The sequence below is a fragment of the Oreochromis niloticus genome, linkage group LG13 (genome assembly GCF_001858045.2).
Source record: "Oreochromis niloticus isolate F11D_XX linkage group LG13, O_niloticus_UMD_NMBU, whole genome shotgun sequence".
NCBI lineage: Eukaryota > Metazoa > Chordata > Actinopteri > Cichliformes > Cichlidae > Oreochromis > Oreochromis niloticus.
In genome coordinates this window covers 571,606-588,749 of record NC_031978.2, presented here as the reverse complement: position 1 = coordinate 588,749, position 17,144 = coordinate 571,606, and the positions used below count along the sequence as shown (strand labels likewise).

General features: G+C 46.0%; 1 protein-coding gene across 4 annotated transcripts in view; it reads right to left on the bottom strand.

Annotated features, from left to right (window-relative positions):
• The window catches only part of arfgef3 (ARFGEF family member 3), a 57,964-nt gene that overhangs the window by 27,785 nt on the left and 13,035 nt on the right, over positions 1–17,144 (bottom strand). For all 4 annotated transcript variants that reach the window (XM_025897397.1, XM_025897396.1, XM_019349356.2 and 1 more), the window contains exons 6-19: positions 11,815–11,931; positions 11,600–11,645; positions 10,337–10,421; positions 9,818–9,922; positions 9,578–9,702; positions 8,995–9,242; positions 8,679–8,791; positions 8,303–8,435; positions 5,962–6,554; positions 5,497–5,849; positions 3,572–3,738; positions 3,048–3,213; positions 1,967–2,074; positions 1,112–1,327 (exon numbers count right to left, since the gene is read on the bottom strand). In XM_025897397.1, the coding sequence (XP_025753182.1) occupies positions 1,112–1,327; positions 1,967–2,074; positions 3,048–3,213; positions 3,572–3,738; positions 5,497–5,849; positions 5,962–6,554; positions 8,303–8,435; positions 8,679–8,791; positions 8,995–9,242; positions 9,578–9,702; positions 9,818–9,922; positions 10,337–10,421; positions 11,600–11,645; positions 11,815–11,931 (2,575 nt within the window). The remainder of the gene's footprint in view (positions 1–1,111; positions 1,328–1,966; positions 2,075–3,047; positions 3,214–3,571; positions 3,739–5,496; positions 5,850–5,961; positions 6,555–8,302; positions 8,436–8,678; positions 8,792–8,994; positions 9,243–9,577; positions 9,703–9,817; positions 9,923–10,336; positions 10,422–11,599; positions 11,646–11,814; positions 11,932–17,144) is intronic.

Below are 17,144 nucleotides of genomic sequence, written 5' to 3'. Positions count from 1 at the left end.
GACAGCCTCTACAGTCTGAACCTTCTTCACTCTGACTCCATTTGTGCAGTCATGTGGGGGCATTTGCCATCCTGACAGTTACTGTGGATAAAAGTGAACAATAAAGCCATCTGACAGCAAGTCCTCCCCGGTGCTCTCTCATGCTTATTCTGCTGACTGGAAGAAGGAAACAGAGACATTTAAGTTCCGTCTTTCTACTTCTGAAGGTTGTGGCCAAATAACTTGCAGCTCATTGTTCTATCTTAGTACATCTAGTCCTTATTTCTGCATTTCTTCCACCAAATTCATACTGAACCGTATCTCAAAGGTTTCACCGTCTGTGCCGGAGACTTTGCATCCATTTGCTCTTTCCTGCGGTGTCCCACATGGCTCAACTCTAGGGCCCCTGTTATTTAGTTTTAATACCTATTAAATGATTACATCCAGCTTTGAAACCTCAAGACGTTTATAAGTTATCTATGCTAACTGTCTTAATGTTAAACCAGTGATGGAAAATGTTTTACAGCTAAATACCAAACAAAGACAGAGAGGTTTTAACTGCTGCAGAAAATAATCTGAAGTATTTTTAGCACAATATTTCATATCTTTAGCATGTTTTCTCATATCTTATAACATAGTACTACTGTGACACAAAGCAAGTGAAGAAGAAATCCCACTAGCCATATCAAGTCAAAACATCTGTGTGTGCATGCTGTAATATAAGTGTCCTATTTGAATCCACAGTACAAATATATTTGGATTAAGTGTTTAAAGCATTTTCACGCTCATCATGTTTCACACTGCACTTCTTCAGGCTTTTAAATAAATCAATCCTCGAGTTTAGCGAGCTGCGACAGGACGTGCTGATTAAAAACAGTCCTGTCATGCTGACACCTACCTTTGGTTTTCTTTAAAACAGTGCTGAGTGGCTGCTTAGCTGCTAATAAAAAGTACTGTTCATGCTGTACATACCTAGAATCTGCTCCAGCTGTATTGCAGATGTCTAGTGACTAATCCTGACCTTTGGTCTGCCCGTGCTATAGGGAGGGAGCACAAATCCTCCCCCCACAGGGATGAAAGATGATATGCATTTGTCTTATTAATACAGGCACATGAAACATGCTTCACACACCCAGGGCGCAGCTGAGCGCAGCAGCTTTACGCAGGCCGTCTAAACTCAGGCAGATGGTGTCTCTCTCCCTCTGGCTCTGCTCTTTGACCCCCTCTGCTCCCAGGATGAAGGCCAGGCCCTTGGAGCTGCCCGCCATGCGACCCGTCAGCGGTGTGGACAGGACATCGATCAGGTTTTTCCAAACACCGGTGAGGATGAAGCGTGAGAACACAGCTCCTGAAAAACATACAGAGAAAAAAAAGGGTCAGTTTTTAAATGTTGACACGCAAAAACACAAGATGAGCATAAATGTCAGAGGTGAGTCAGTCAGCAGCAGTTAGAGTCTGGCTTAATCCTGCAGGAAACAGCACAGGTGCTCACTGACTCATCCCTTCTTTGCGTGTGCCCTCTTTCTACCCATCTATCCTTTTTTCCCAGTTTGTCTCATCTTGTTTGCAATGCAGCTTCTTGCTCTTTCAGCAGGTCAAAACCAAACACACAACATCACTGAAGCATGATTATATTTAAAACCTGCAGGTTTCCCATCAACGTTCCTGCAGACCTACTCTGCAGCAGGACATGAAACTTCCAAATGTTCATCTGTTATGTTTTACAATCGTTAATGCACCAGTAAATACAAAATTTTAAATACAAAAACCTGCGTGTCTTGACCATGCAGCTCTGCTCTGAGATACTTCTGCTAATGCGGAGGTTTCTACCGATTACCAGCGCAGCACTTTAGTAGTAATTACAGGCTCAGCAAACTCGAGAAAAGCTCCCCAGAAATATAATCCAAACACGAAAACTCTGTGAATGAAGAGCTGCTGACTGAGGAGAATTAAATGTTAACTATGCTCTCAAAGAAGTGCTACTGACCTGCCATCACAGTGTCACTGCACGGCTTTTCACAGCCGAGCGGCGCATGGCTCGACGCTCTCCGGATCAGCTGACCTCCGATTGCACTGCTGCCCAAGCCATCAATGTCTAAGAGAGGAGGAACAGAGAAGTCACAATATGTCAGATATTTGAATTTATACACTCTGGATATAATAAACCCCAAAGTCTGAGCAAACTGGGGTTCAGTATCTTCCCCAAAGACACTCTGCCATGCAGACTGGAGCAGCCAGGGCTGGAGCCACCAACCTTTTGATTAGCAGATGGTAGACCTGCTCTACCTTTGAGCTACAGGCAGCCCTGAGGAAACTATCCAAAGTCAGACACAGATTAAGGAGGTCTATGGATCAACATACATAACTTACTTTAGGTCCCTGCTAATAGAAAAGCTGAACAGATAAAAAGTTGCCCATGGAGATGATGTGAGCAATTATAGGCATTACTATAAATACCAGAATTTAACCAGGTCCCTGTTAGCAGGAACAAATGATTTGATTGGAGATGATACAGTCAAGGATAACAGAAGATGTCTTTAATTGGGACTTTTTGTTAAGTAAAAGGAAGCTGATGGTGTGGCATGAACTATGAGCTGACTTTAAGGGTCATTTTGTCCTACATCTAAACTGATTTTTGCATAATAATCTGGACCAAGTGCGACTGAGGATGAGCTCGAGGTAGTTTGGAAGGAGCTGCTTAGTGTTGGGGACAGAGGAGGCAGGGCGGTGCGCTCAGCTGGTGAGGCCTGTAGGGGGAGCTCTCTGTCAGTCATGTGAAGCCACCTGGACAGTGTAGTGTAGCAAAAGGTGCTCTCCCAGTGGCTAAGACACACACACACACACACACACACACACACACACACACACACACACACACACACACACACACACACTCTTTTGTACCTTTCATAATAAATACTGTTGTTTCATTTATCACTTAATCAATATTTTTCCCTTGTTACGTAGAGGCCTTTTGAGCCAGTGTGTGGAGACTAGCTGAGCACGCAGAAACTGTACAGATGTGTGTGTGTGTGTGTGTGTGCGTGTGTGTGTGCGTGTGTGTGTACCTGTCAGCATGGTGATAAGCGGCAGTGTGTGGTCCTCTGACGAGCCCGAGAATCCTGCCTCAGCCAGCAGGTTCCGCTCCAACACCTGGTGGTAAAGCTCCTCGATCCAGGCCTGAGACAGAACCACGAGGACGCCGCTGCTCTGGATCAGACGCACAAACTCCTTCTGCACAACAGAACAAAAATCCACCCATTAAGTGTGACTGCATTCAATTCTGTGCTGGTAGATTCAGTCATAAGTGCAGGAAGTTTTTTCAATTTTCTTGTACTTTTGGTACAAAAGTTGAAGCACCTTAAACGTCTAAGTAGAGCTGATTCAGTATCTAGTTGTGTGGCTCGAGAAACACAAAGATACATCTATACTTTTAAATAAGCAATGCTGCACAATGAGGATTCTTTGAAACTACAGGATGTAGTTGCATTAAAGCAATTATATGGAGACCCTGGTTTTACTTTTTATCTTTGAATCTTTGTCTTTAAACACTGGAGAAAACTGATCAGAGGAAATGAAAGTCCGCTCTCACCAGGCTGAGGACGGGCGTGAGCGTTCGCCGCTTGTAGTAGCCGCAGCAGCAGAGTTTGAGATTAAGCAGCAGAGCGTAGTAGGACACCAGGTAAAGGCCGTCTGCGTTCATCAGATACTGGCAGCTCAGAGTGTCGCCTGTCTCAAAACCTGGGGAGTGAATCCCGCCTGCAGGGACATAGATTTAGGATTACAAGTTACATCTGTAGAGGACATGTCGGTGTTCTCAGAGGTCAAATATGACGGATTATATATGCCTTAATAACAGATTTAGGAAATGGGAAAGCAGTCTGAAAGGAAGGGAAGTAGTAAAGGAAGCTGTGACGAAGCACCAGTGAAAAAGAAAGAAAGAAAACTGAGACAGTGAGAGAGCTAATGAAAGGGAGCGCACAGGTGAGAGCAGGCAGCGAGATACAATCTGTTGGCTGACGGTGACTGAAGTGTTTTAATCAAAAACCCGCTCTGGGGATTTCAAGTCTCAAACTATTTCATTAAGTCAGCTAAGCGTAACATTTCATTTAGGTCATAATTTTGCTCTGCTGATGTAGAAACTCCCAGCAGGCTCGCAGCTCTTAGCGATGGATGTCATGACTGTAAGGCAAAAACTTTTGTTTAATAACTCCAAGAAAATAAATGTACTGCATTCAGACTATACACCACTGACAAATAAAAGGAAAAGCAAAAGCCATGCCAGCAAAACGTCCCCGATGTCAGGGACCTGTGCACACACGAGGTTTTCTTCCCGCTAACGCACCGTAGTCACAACTGAAATTTTTACTGATAATCGCTGATAATAAACTAATGCTCTTATAAAAAAGTACAAAAAATGAATCTGAAGTGCGCTCCTGCCAAATCTGTTGCAAAAGAAACATTACACAACAATGCTACATGCATTTTAATCAAAGATTTGAGCCATTCAGACACTTTAAAAACAAAGATGGACCAAGAGAAGTCCAGAGAGTTAATGAAAGAACAACACCACCCACGACCCACACAGGACACCGCCACAGAGAGGAAGCCAAATCTGCACCAGAAACCCAAAGTGAACTAATTTAAGCTCCTGAATATTTGATCAGGTTTCCTCAAAGCAGCACACACACAGAAAACAGCATCTGAAGCTTTCTGACTGACACACACAGCAGCAGAAAAAAACTGCATTAATATGAGAACCTGTGCACTGTGACATCACTAATTCTGCTCATGTAATTGCTTGAATGAATATGCAGCCAAGGTGTTCATGAGTCAGACTAATCTCAGCAGTCTTCTGATTGGATGATGGGATAAGGAGATGCGGCTCATTTGCCTGATTGATGGGTTGACAGACTGAAACATGATTTCATAAATGTTCCAGGCAGTGTGGCATTTCCACTTAATTGTTCTTCTGAAGAATTTTTCCCCCAAAGCACCCACCCTCGTTTAGCTGCGCAGACATTTTCTGCATTATGACTGCTGTGAAATCACTGCAGCTGTTCGTGCTCCTGTAAATTTTGGCCCATTAGTCTACAAGCTCACCGGTGAGCGTGAGGAAATCTTATTAATCAGACCAACTAAAGATGTGTTAGAACTGGGAAGGGGAATTTGGAAAATGCTTTCCCTTGTAATTTAACCATGACCACAAAAATGTTGAAAACCTCAGCTTTTAGATCATCTACAGTAGAAAAAAAGAAACAAGAATCCCAGCTTGAAAATAAATGTTATTCTTTAAACAACTGATTTTTAGCGTGTCTCCTTGTCAATGATTCTTTGCACTCTGATATTCCCAGCGTATGCCTGCAGTGTAATATATTTACTTAAACACGGAGAACTATCTCCTCCCTGAGCAAATATGTGTGTGTTTGAGTAGCAAACACATGCAGATCGCAGAACAGGAATACAGCTCACTCCACTGTAGTAAATCTAACCTCTGTCCCTTCTCCCCTCACTCACCAGCCTGCAGTCCAGAGCAGAAGGTGGAAGAGAAGTTCTGCAGCAACAGATCCACCTCCGTGGCAGTGGACAGCCCCAGCAGGCGGGGCAGCTGCCCAGCCAGAGACTGCACGAACAGTCGGGCGCTCTGCTGGTCAGCCTCATGGTTGCGGAGCAGTTTGAGGGACAGGGCGGCAGTGCGCAGGGAGCGGTGACCTGGGAAGTCGCGGGATAACTGCTGGTCCTCATCGGCCAGCGACACGTTGTCGGACCCGATGTCGGACACATCAGAGCGCCCCGAGTCTTTCTCGGCAGCCATGGAGTACTGATCGCACGAGTCAAACTCTGTCCGTGACAAGTCCTGCTCCTCCATGCTGGTGGGCAGCAGGAAGAAGCATGAGATTGTTTTTATTATTAATATATTCTTTCTTTACTTAATTAATATTTATCATAATTTCAATTCAGCAGCTACAGAAACAGCAGTACCTGAAGTTGCTCTCGCTGTATCGTGACCCTCCTCCATGGTGTGACCTAGACCTGGATTCCACCGACAGGAAGTTCGTGATGTCGGGGTAGACGAGGGCGTGACTCCTCTGCACCACATCTGGAGGAACTGCACCTCCTCTCTCTCCGCCTCCACCTCTTTCCTTCTCTCCTCTTCCCTCCGCCTCCCCTGTGGGCACCCCTCCCTCCTCCTTCTGGCCTCCCTGGTCGGGCCTGGGAATCGGCTCGTGTTTGGTTTCCTGCTGATTACCGCAGAAGGAAGGCGAAGGGAGCCGAGCGTCCTCTCCACACTCCTCTGGACTGGCGTGGCCCATAGCGAGGCCGAGCTCTCCCACTTCTAAATCCAGGGTGGTTTGGCCCGTTTCCGTGGTGATGCTGATGCTGATGTCGGGGCTACGCTCAGTGGCGCTGGTGGTGGCCACATTAGAGGAAGAAGAGCTGGGGTCCCACGGAGGTTGCTCTGAGGACAGGATGTGTCTCTGCCACCTGAAGTCGGCCTCGTTGATTTCCATGGACTCGCGTGTCGACTCGGTTCCATCTTTCAGATCATCCAGTCGTCTGAGGAGAAGCCGAGCCTGGAGAGCGCAGCTATGTTACCGTTTTATACATAATCATCACTGATTCAGAGGCCCAAGAGCTGTCACCCACAAACATTTTAATGACGAACGGCCAGCGACAGAGCTGCTCATTTATTGGTTGAAGGGTGTCAAACTAGCTGCTAGGAATGCATTAAGTATCACTGGGTTACACAGTGACATAGAGACCTTCTTTTGGCCTGAACACTAAATCCAAACCCTTTGCATGCACAAAAAGTGCTACTTAAATAAGTAAAACTTATTTAACTTCTCCAGTGTTGAAAGCACTGGAGAAGTCAAAAAACATGATCCTCACTGTGAGGATCATGTTTTTTGACTTCTCCAGTGCTTTCAACACCATCCAACCTGCACTACTGAGAGGGAAGCTGGAGGGAGCCGGAGTAGGCAAACAGCTGACTGCATGGACCATCGACTACCTTACCAACAGACCACAGTATGTGAGGCTCCATGACTGTGTGTCCGAGGTGGTAATATGCAGCACGGGAGCACCACAGGGCACGGTTCTCTCACCTTTCCTGTTCAGCCTTTACACTTCAGACTTCTGTTATAATTCGGACGATTGCCATCTACAGAAGTTCTCAGATGATACAGCCATCCTTGGATGCGTATCAGACGGGAATGATCAGGAGTACAGGGGGGTCATCAGTGACTTTGTTGGCTGGTGTGAGACCAACGTACTCCAAATCAACGCCGGCAAGACAAAGGAGATGATCATAGACTTCAGGAGGAAGTCACCCCCTACAACACCGGTGAGCACCCAAGGGAAAGACATTGAGATAGTGGACTCTTATAAGTACCTGGGTGTTCACCTCAACAATAAACTGGACTGGACTACAAATACAGACATCCTGTATAAGAAGGGCCAGAGTCGACTCCACCTGCTGAGGAGACTGAGGTCCTTCGGAGTCTGCAGGACTTTGTTAAGGACATTCTATGACACTGTGGTAGCATCTGCCCTTTTCTATGTAGTGGCCTGCTGGGGGAGAGGATGCACGGACAGGGACAGGAGCAGGATTGACAAACTGGTGCGGAGGTCTAGCTCCGTGCTGGGATGTCCCCTGGAGTCTGTGGGGGTGGTTGGCGAGAGGAGGATGTTAGTAAAGCTGACATCCATCATGAACAACCCACATCACCCACTGCATGAGTATGTGAGTGGGCTGAGCAGCTCCTTTAGTCAGAGACTGAAACACCCTCGGTGCAGGAAGGAGCGCTTTCACAGATCATTCATCCCAACAGCAGTTAGACTCTATAACTCCTCAATCACAATGTCATAAGTCACTGGACACTGTGAACATCCACGGTCACCACTTCATGCATAATGGACCTTCCATGTGTATGGACATGTGCAGGTATATATGTATGTATATGTATACATATGTATATTTAGTGTGTACATGTGTGTGTGTACATGTCTATAAATAGGAATAGTAGTGGTACAATAGCTATATCAAGCGATATAGTTTATGTCTTCCATATTTCCAACCATATCCATAATCACATACTGTGTATGCTACCATTGTATATAGTGTATTATCTTACTTTTTTCATTGATTGTACTTATTTGTATTTTTTTTGTATTTCTTTCTGATATCTGTACCTGAGCTGAGGTGACGCAAAAATTTCCCCATCGTGGGATCAATAAAGTCTTATCTTATCTTATCTTATCTTAAAACGGTAAACCCCAGAATGGCCCTTTAATGCTGTAGTTCTGTGTGTTGTCTGCGTACCTGCTCAGGCTGGATGCCACGGCCCTGTGACAGCTCATCCAGTGCGCTGAGAAGGGCACAGGCACAAGAGACGGAGGAGTAACATGCTTCGATGCCTCCTTTCATACAAGCCTCTGTCATCCCATCCATCACTCTGCCACAGGAAACAGAAACAAACAGCTCAGTACAAATGAGTCAGGATTGATCGCCAGTATCACATGACGTGAGCAAACACATTACTTTGATTTCTACTTTAATTTGGACCGAGTGACGACTGAAACAATGTGTAGCAAAACAAAGAGTACGGACAAACATTGCCGTGTGACAGATTTCAGATTGTTACATTTCAGAAACAGTTACAGCAAACACCAAATGAACAAAGTTAGGAGTTACTAACAGTCTGAGCAGATCCAGGTGGGACTTCCTCTTTGAGAATGATCGCTTCCTGGTCTCAGGCTCAGCCATGCAGGGCCCGGCGAGGTCATACAGCCGCTGGGGGCTGCCCAGAATCTGCCACAGCCACAGACGAAAGGATTAAAGCTTTGCTGACATGCTTCTAAAAACATATGCAGGCACGTTATCCCAAATGTCAAACTGTTACTGGATCCCTTTCGAGTGCATGATCCTCGGAGGTACTTGTGAAAACTTTGCTGAATAAAGATTAGCAAAAGTCTAATATTATAAATGTAGAGAAACACGTGTCTTTGTCCCACCTCCTTCATGATGCGGATGGCCTCGGTGCGGTGCTGAGGAGGAGGGTAGAGGAGGATCCTGTGGTAGAGCGACTGCAGCACTGGTTTCATCGACTCAACGCAGCTCACCAGACGCACCAGCTCCGCTGCAATGTAGCAAACTGTGCGCACTACCGGTGCAATCCTGGCAGGGGCGCTAGAGGAGCAGCCAGAACCTCTGCCCTGATCGGACAGTCCTCCGCAGGAGGAGTCCACCTCCTGGCCCATTCCTGGGAGAGCAAAACAAAGAGGGGCATGAAGCTGAACCCATAAAATCCTGCTGATAGAAAGCTTCCTCCTATAAGAAGCCATGTGTCCTTAAACAAGCTGCAGCAGTGAGTGGAAACCAACACTTTTCACACTCTTAGCTTCAGTCGTTAGCTTCATAGCTGCATCTGGCTCCATTTATGAGCGATCACTAATTAAGTATTGATTTTCACCCTTTCTTGGTGCTTAAATCCCTGACACAGATTAATTTCAACTGATAATCACTTTCAAATTGTTGCAAAAAAATAGACAAACCGACAGCCTCCTATAGTGGATTTTGTTTAGTAAATTCAGTTACCTAAACTGAGTCTCTCTGAGAGGCGGTCTCGGTCTGACGCCGCTGAGTAGCCGTGGTGGGAAGCAATAGTTTTGTCATTGACGGGATTGCCCATGATTGCCACCAGGGATGGGCACAGCTGCTTCCTGGGAAGAGGAACATTAGTGATTTTTATTGATTACATTGGACTACAATCAACTCCAATTAAGGACAACAGTGAGGGACCAATTGATGAAATTTTACTCAATTAAGAAGTCTTACCACACGAGGTCTGTGAAACCTCTGAAGAGGTGCATTGTGGGAGGGCAGCTGCTGAGCATAGAAAGGATGCACTCCAGGTAGAGTAGCTGCAGGAGCTGGTTATCACTGGGAGATTAAAATAAAGAAATGGTTACTGTATTAAACTAGGAAGCTTCCAGGAAGAAACCGTGGAAGTGCAGAGGAAACATGCAAACACTGTTTAATGTGGTAAAACTGACATTTACAGTGAAACCGCATGAATGGGCTAAACAGCAGCTAAACTTCTATGTGCAGTTTTTCAACCTTTTCCTTGACGCCTTCATGTTTGTTCTCATTACTTACACTGAAAGGAGATGAAACACTAATGAAAGAAGAGCAGAGTGATTATCAGTGACGTCAGCCCATCCTTTGCTCCAAAATCTTATATCTGTGTTTTTGTTTTTTTGTGTTTGGATCAGTCTGACTGAATTATCAGCTCCATACTGAGACAAGAGAAATATACAAGAATATTAATGAGTCAACGAGAACCTGCAGTGTTACCTGTCCACTGACTCCAACTTTTCACAGAAAACGGTCAGAACCGTGACCACATCTTCACACAGAGCTTGGCTGGTGGGAGAAATATCTGAAAAAGCCACCCCACACACACACACCATAAAAAGGTTAATTTATGGTTCCTGCTTTATCTTCGGCCACTATGTACATGAAGCGATAAAAAACTCATTGCTTTCCCCATTTTCCCTCTCTCAGTTTCCCCTCTAAGAAGCAGAATAAATCAGTTCCCTCACTGGAACCTGTTTGGCTCTCTTCCTGCAGAGGCATCTATCGAAACAGTGCATTGGACTGTTTATGATATCATAAAAGCAGCCCTGCCAGTCTCTCTCCGAAGGTGCTTCTTACTACCAGCAGATTGGTGATTACAGTGGCTTTATAACAGCTACAAAACAGCTGGAGCTGCACACTAAACATGACGGAGAGCCCACAGCCACCACTGGCTCGCAAGCTTTAATGCTCAATTCACAAGAGAAACTAAACTCGGACATTTTAACCTGTTTTCCTTCTCTCACCCCAACCGGTCGCAGCAGATGGCCCCGCCCCTCCCTGAGCCTGGTTCTGCCGGAGGTTTCTTCCTGTTAAAAGGGAGTTTTTCCTTCCCACTGTCGCCAAAGTGGTTGCTCATAGGGGGTCATATGATTGTTGGGTTTTTCTCTGTATTTATTATTGTGCGATCTATTGTACAATATAAAGCGCCTTGAGGCGACTTTTGTTGTGATTTGGCGCTATATAAATAAAATTGGATTGAATTGAATTGAATTGAACCACTGCTGGGCTAAACTAGAGTTTCTATGCCTCCACCAACCAGTGATGCTTTAATTTCCACATGCCACTCGTAAAATGGGCAACAATGTCCCCAGTCCAGCATTCAGAAAGCACTTGGTGATAGTGAGGAAGAAGAACTCCCTTTTAACATGAAGAGATCTTCAAGAAAACCAGGCTCAGGGAGGAGCTGCCAAGTTTTTATTCTGTGTACTGCAGTGGTCAATTCAGCTGGCAGCGTGAACATGAGTGGAATTGGCAATCAGGGAGCTCCTGTTAGGTCAGAGTGATCTTAAGGCTTTTATTTACAGCCTCTGCTGGACACTCATACCCTACAATAGTCCTGTCTGCAGCATTCATAGTAAGATATTAGGCAGTGAAATGCTGTGCTTATATGCAATATTACATATTAAGAGGTGAGAAGTACATCCCTACAGCTGACAAAGGAAGCTGCAGAGGTGAGAGAAATCCCTGGCAGTGATGTACCTCTTCTCTGCAGTGGCGGTGCAGTCACCTCGTCTCCATCTGCACCCTGGGGAGGAACACACAGCAGGAGGCATGCTTACTGTCACTTCTGTGTCAAAACAAATGCGGTACTGTACGTTATGCTTTTATCTACCTGTCATTTTCCACTAGTTAATGTGTGCACATGTACATCTGTATAATATATCTGTGTGTATATAATTAAAGTATTGTGTGACCTCCTGTCTGTGGCGGAGCTGTAGCGTCAGGTCTCCCAATATCTGGCTCAGCGTGGCTCTCACCGCCGTGTTGATGCTACGCTGGTGACAACTGGACACGTAGGTCTCGATGCACACCTACACACACACACACACACACACACACACACACACACACAGCATCTGTCAGTGTGTGGTCTTTCTTACGTCACTAAACCAGAAAAACCATGACGCACTGTGCCAAGAAACCATCACAGACAGACACCGAACTGTTGGACAGATTCATAGGAGCTTTCCATGGCGTCACTGGTTACTATGGTAACCAGACAAGAGAGCAGCAGGGGCAAGGGGATTTATTGTCAGTGTCAGACATCTTTCAGGCAGATTAGAAGGTTACAGAATAAACACTGTGCATCTGTGGAAGGTAAGACAGACGTTAGCTAGTAGCTGAATAATAATAATGGATTGGATTTCATATAGCGCTTTTCAAGGCACCCAAAGCGCTTTACAATGCCACTATTCATTCACTCTCACATTCACACACTGGTGGAGGCAAGCTACTGTTGTAGCCACAGCTGCCCTGGGGCAGGCTGACAGAGGTGAATGTGTGTGAACACACACACATATATCGGGTATTCATATCTTGTGGGGACATCTAATTGACATAATGCTTTCCCTAGCCACTTACCCTAACCATGAAAAATGAATGCCTAACCCTAACCCAATTGTAACCCTGACACTAAAACCACATTTAGACATTTTCACTTGTGGGAACCGGGATTTTGGTCCCCACAAGTATAGTAAACGTACAATTTTTGGTCCCCACAAAGATATGAATACACGCTCACACACATGCTTTCCCGTTGATGTTTTCTTTTCTTTGCTTTTTGCTTTATTTATTTATTCCTGGATTGCTGGGACTGAACCAGCCAGGAAGGAAGCATGAATGCTGGTTCGCTAATGTCACAGTAAAGTATAGAGCTTATTCTACATGAAATTAAAAATAGCCATTCTGAATACGATTATTTCATACAGAATTGAGGGAATTTCAAGTCTGTCACATCTGGGCACCTTAGAAAGAATGCAGATCTTAATTCACATAACAATTCTTAATCCAAGACTGGGGTTTAATGGAAGCGGTACAGAGCTTGTCAATAACAAAATGTGTAAGCCAAGATTTATTTGACCGATTATCAAATTTCTGTTCCATCCTGTGAGCTCAGAGGGGCTGAGAACTACCAGGGCCAACCTCACATAGAGCCTAAACAAAGACCACATCTGCTAATTACATTTGAAATCTTGGCAGCCTCAGGGATGTTTTACACCACCTGCTCCCAATCAATAAAAAACCCAATACATCCTGCACCGTAAGGTACTCACAGATGGGATGAATATGCATGTGAGAGGGACAAGAGAGCAAGGAACAACCTCAAGTTACCTCCTGAAATTAAGAGTTGCTCCAGATCCTTCAATTTTAATGCTCACACTTCTTGCAAGCAATCAATACTCCACTGTTTTTTAAAAGGGCTGCCAGTTAGTGTAAGCATAAACATGTCTGAGGGTTATATTAAAACCTACATAATGTGGGGTTCACAGGATACATTTATTTATACAACGTTTAAAAGCTAAAAGCTTTCTGCTAAGCCCTACAGGTCCTGTAGGGCTTAGCGGTGCTGCTGCCATAGGCCCCGGTCTGGATGGGCCTGGGCTCCCTTGCCTTGGTGGGTACTAGAGGACGGGGGTGCCTACTGGGGTCAGCCGGGGAGCTGGCCCTAAGGAGGGGCATTTTGCCCCTCCCTTCTTTTCCTCCCCATCCCCGGCTGCCTCCCTCTTCCCGCTCCACCACACCCACCCACACAGGTAGGGCCTTGGGGTGCGGGTGTGTCACCAGGGTGCAGGGGAGGCATCCCCCCCCTCTGTCCCCTTCTGGCCACCTGCGCCTCAATTTTATTTCACAACTTAGACATCCACATTATTCACACTCTCATAACACACACACACACACACATATATATATATATATAGGGCCTTGAGGGTGACCACGTTAACGGCGTCCAGAGGACGGTCTGTGTATTCAACCCTACCTCTGGCGCCGGTGCCCACCTCTCAATTTTAAATCCATGTAGACATTGAGGGTTCTCGGGAGGGGCCGGGCTAACACCTGCTGCTCTCTGGCAGCAGCACCATGCCCTCCCTTGTTTTAAATGCACTTTAGAACAACACGCAGCAACACTACACATGAGCGGGAGGAGGGAGGTATGGGGTCTTCACACACCCCCGTTCTCTACTAGCCATCGGGGCGGGGGGCTGGGAGGAGGTGTTGGCCGTCCGATTGGCCTCCCTGCTGCTGCGGAGCCTGGGGCGGTCTGCTTGCCTCCACCCCGGGGGAAAGGGTCACATATCTTGGGTCTGGGTGCCGTTTCCCCCTCTGGGGGCGAGGGTACCTGGACCCGGGGCATAGAGTATGTTTGGGGAGTATGATTGTGTGTACATGTCTATGTATGTCTATCCCTACGTTGGGTGAGTGCTGAGTGTTTGTATATGTGTGCATGAGGGTGGGAAAGCATGTTTATGTCTGTGTGTGCCTGTTTGTCTGTGTCTATATGTCAGGTCGGGTCTTAGACTCCACCTCCCTGGGTACTCCCAGGCCCTCCAAGTGTGGAGGCCTATCTCCCCTCACCACACTCCCTGCTGGTAGCTGATGCCCTCAGGGGTTGGTGCATTGGTGGTTCTTGGTGTCCGGGGCTGGGCGCTCAGGTATGCACCAGCTCACTCCCGGTGGCTACTTGGCGGGGCCTGGTGCCTGTCGCTCGGTCAGGCCTCTTCCGGAGCAAAGGGGGCCCTCGGGCCTCCGGCCTCGGGGCCTGCAACTCGGTTCACTCTGGCACAGCTGGCTGCCGGCAGAGCCGGCGGGCACGCCGGTGCAGCCCTCTCTGGCTTCTGCTCCGTGGCTACTGGGTGACCCCTCGTCTGGGGATCTCCTCAGCCCTTCCCAGGAAGGTGGCACGGATGCCCCTCCGGTGGTACTCCTTGGGCTCTCGCACTCTGGGGCCTCTGGATGTCTGGAGCCTGGATCTCCTCCATGCCTGCTTCATGCCCTGGGGGACGGGGCTATGGCCCTCCACACCCTCTAGCAGACCGTTACATGGGGAAACCTTTTGTATACAAGCGCGCTGATCCACACAGGTGTGCACACGGGTGTTCACTGTTCGTAGACATAAACTACACCTTTCTTAGCTGCTACTTCAAAGCACATTGTGCGCTGTCTGTCCTGCGTGCTGCACAACAACTTTCAATATTTAGTATTTACTGCTGTTCACACTTAGCTAGATTAACGTGATGGTGTTGTGTTTAGTATGTTGCTTTGGTTTTTTGGGGGGTTTTTTTGCTTGTCTTCTCCTTTTTCTCTCAACAGGTGATCCAGGAGATTTTTTTTTTCTTTCTCTTTGTCTTTGTAAGTGCCCTTTCTCACTGTCCCTTTTCCCTTCTGTTTTTCTTTTCCTTCCTCTCTTTCTTTCTCCCTTTCCTATCCCCCAGTCATGTCTGTCCCATCTGTAACAACTGAAAATAAAATAAATAAAAATAACAAAGTTTGATCAAATGGACCAATACGGCAATGCCATGATGATCCATTTGGCAAAATAAATCCATTTGGTATCCTTGTTGGTCTTCAGACAACAATTCTGACGGCTAAAGAACCAAATGGGACAGACAAAAAAAAAAAAAAGAAAAGCAAAAAAAAGCAAAAAAAAAAGCAAAAAGCTTGTGTTGTACAGCCACAAACAAAGAGAAGGCAACAGATCAATAAAACTCCTTGGTAACAAAATACTCGTATTCCTTTTTTGCCTCTACGTAGCGCTGGTCAGTTGCTATAAGACAACAGACTGTATATAAAAGATGGGGGGAAACACAACGATGTATTAGTATTAGCATTAGTTTTTTGGCCACTCCCATGTTGGTTTTTTGAAACTAAAAGCGACCATATTTTTGACGAGGGGATAAAGTGCCCTTAGTCTGTGATAGTTTGATGTAAGAGACAAACGTGTGGGAATAAGAAAATTATTTTCAGTTAAAATAAGGCAATTAACTGCTGAGCAAATCATTTTGGTTGATATCCATCCATCCATCACTCCATCTATCCATCCATCCACCCATCCATCCGTCCCCCCAACCATCCCTCCGTGCGTCCATCCATTTATCCATCCATCCATCCCTCCGTACATCCATCCATCCCTCCATCCGTCTGTCCGTCCATCCATCATACATCCGTCCATCATTTATCCATCCATCCATGTGTCCATCCATCAATCCATCCATCCCTCCATCCGTCTGTCCGTCCATCCATCATACATCCGTCCATCATTTATCCATCCATCCATGTGTCCATCCATCAATCCATCCATCCCTCCATCCGTCCGCCCGTCCATCCATCATCCAACTCATCTATCCATCCAGTCACCCATCCATCCCTCCATCCATTCATTCATCCATCCATTCTTCATCCATCCATCACTCCATCCATTCATCCGCTCATCCATCACTCCATCCATTCATCTGTCCATCCATCATCCATCCACTACTCCATCCATTCATCCATCCATTAGGGCTGCACGATTTTGCATAAAATGAGAAACACGATTTTTTTGCTTAGAATTGAGATCACGATTCTCTCACGATTTTCTTTTCCAGTATAAATATTTATTGCACTTATTAACTGCACATCAACTTCGTAACAGTTGAGACTGAACATAAAAACAATAAATGAACATAAAAACAATAAATGTCTCACATTTTGTCGTTGTCGCAAAATGTTGTACTGCTTGTAATTCCGTCTCCACCGTTGCTCGACACTGCGTGTATAGAGCAGGTAGTGCAACATTTGAAAAATAGTTGCGGGACGGCACTGTGTAGCGTTTGTCTAGGGTGTTGATCATTTTCCTAAATCCCTCATTTTGCACAGTGTTGATGGGAGCCATATCTTTGGCCAGTGATAAGTGATAGCCTCCGTAATTTCTTTGTGCCTGCGGGAGTTCGACGGTTATGGGGAAGCGCTGTATAAGGTTCCCGTTATTGATGTTTGGGTGGTTGACCGGGACGGATTTTCTCCTGTCACTTTCTTGGCCTTTACAGCTTCGTCATCTCTCACGTGCTCTCCGTTGTTTTTTCCCTGCCAGCTGGCTTCGGTATCACGTGGTATAAGGCACCGCCCTTGTCATTTGTTGAGCAGGAAGAGTGAGCGCTTGTTTTCATGCAGATTATGTCCCGGATCAAAATGCGGTACAATCGTCATCTTTTTTTTTTTTTTTAAATCGTTGTCATTTGGAAATGAGATCACACATAAGTATGAATTG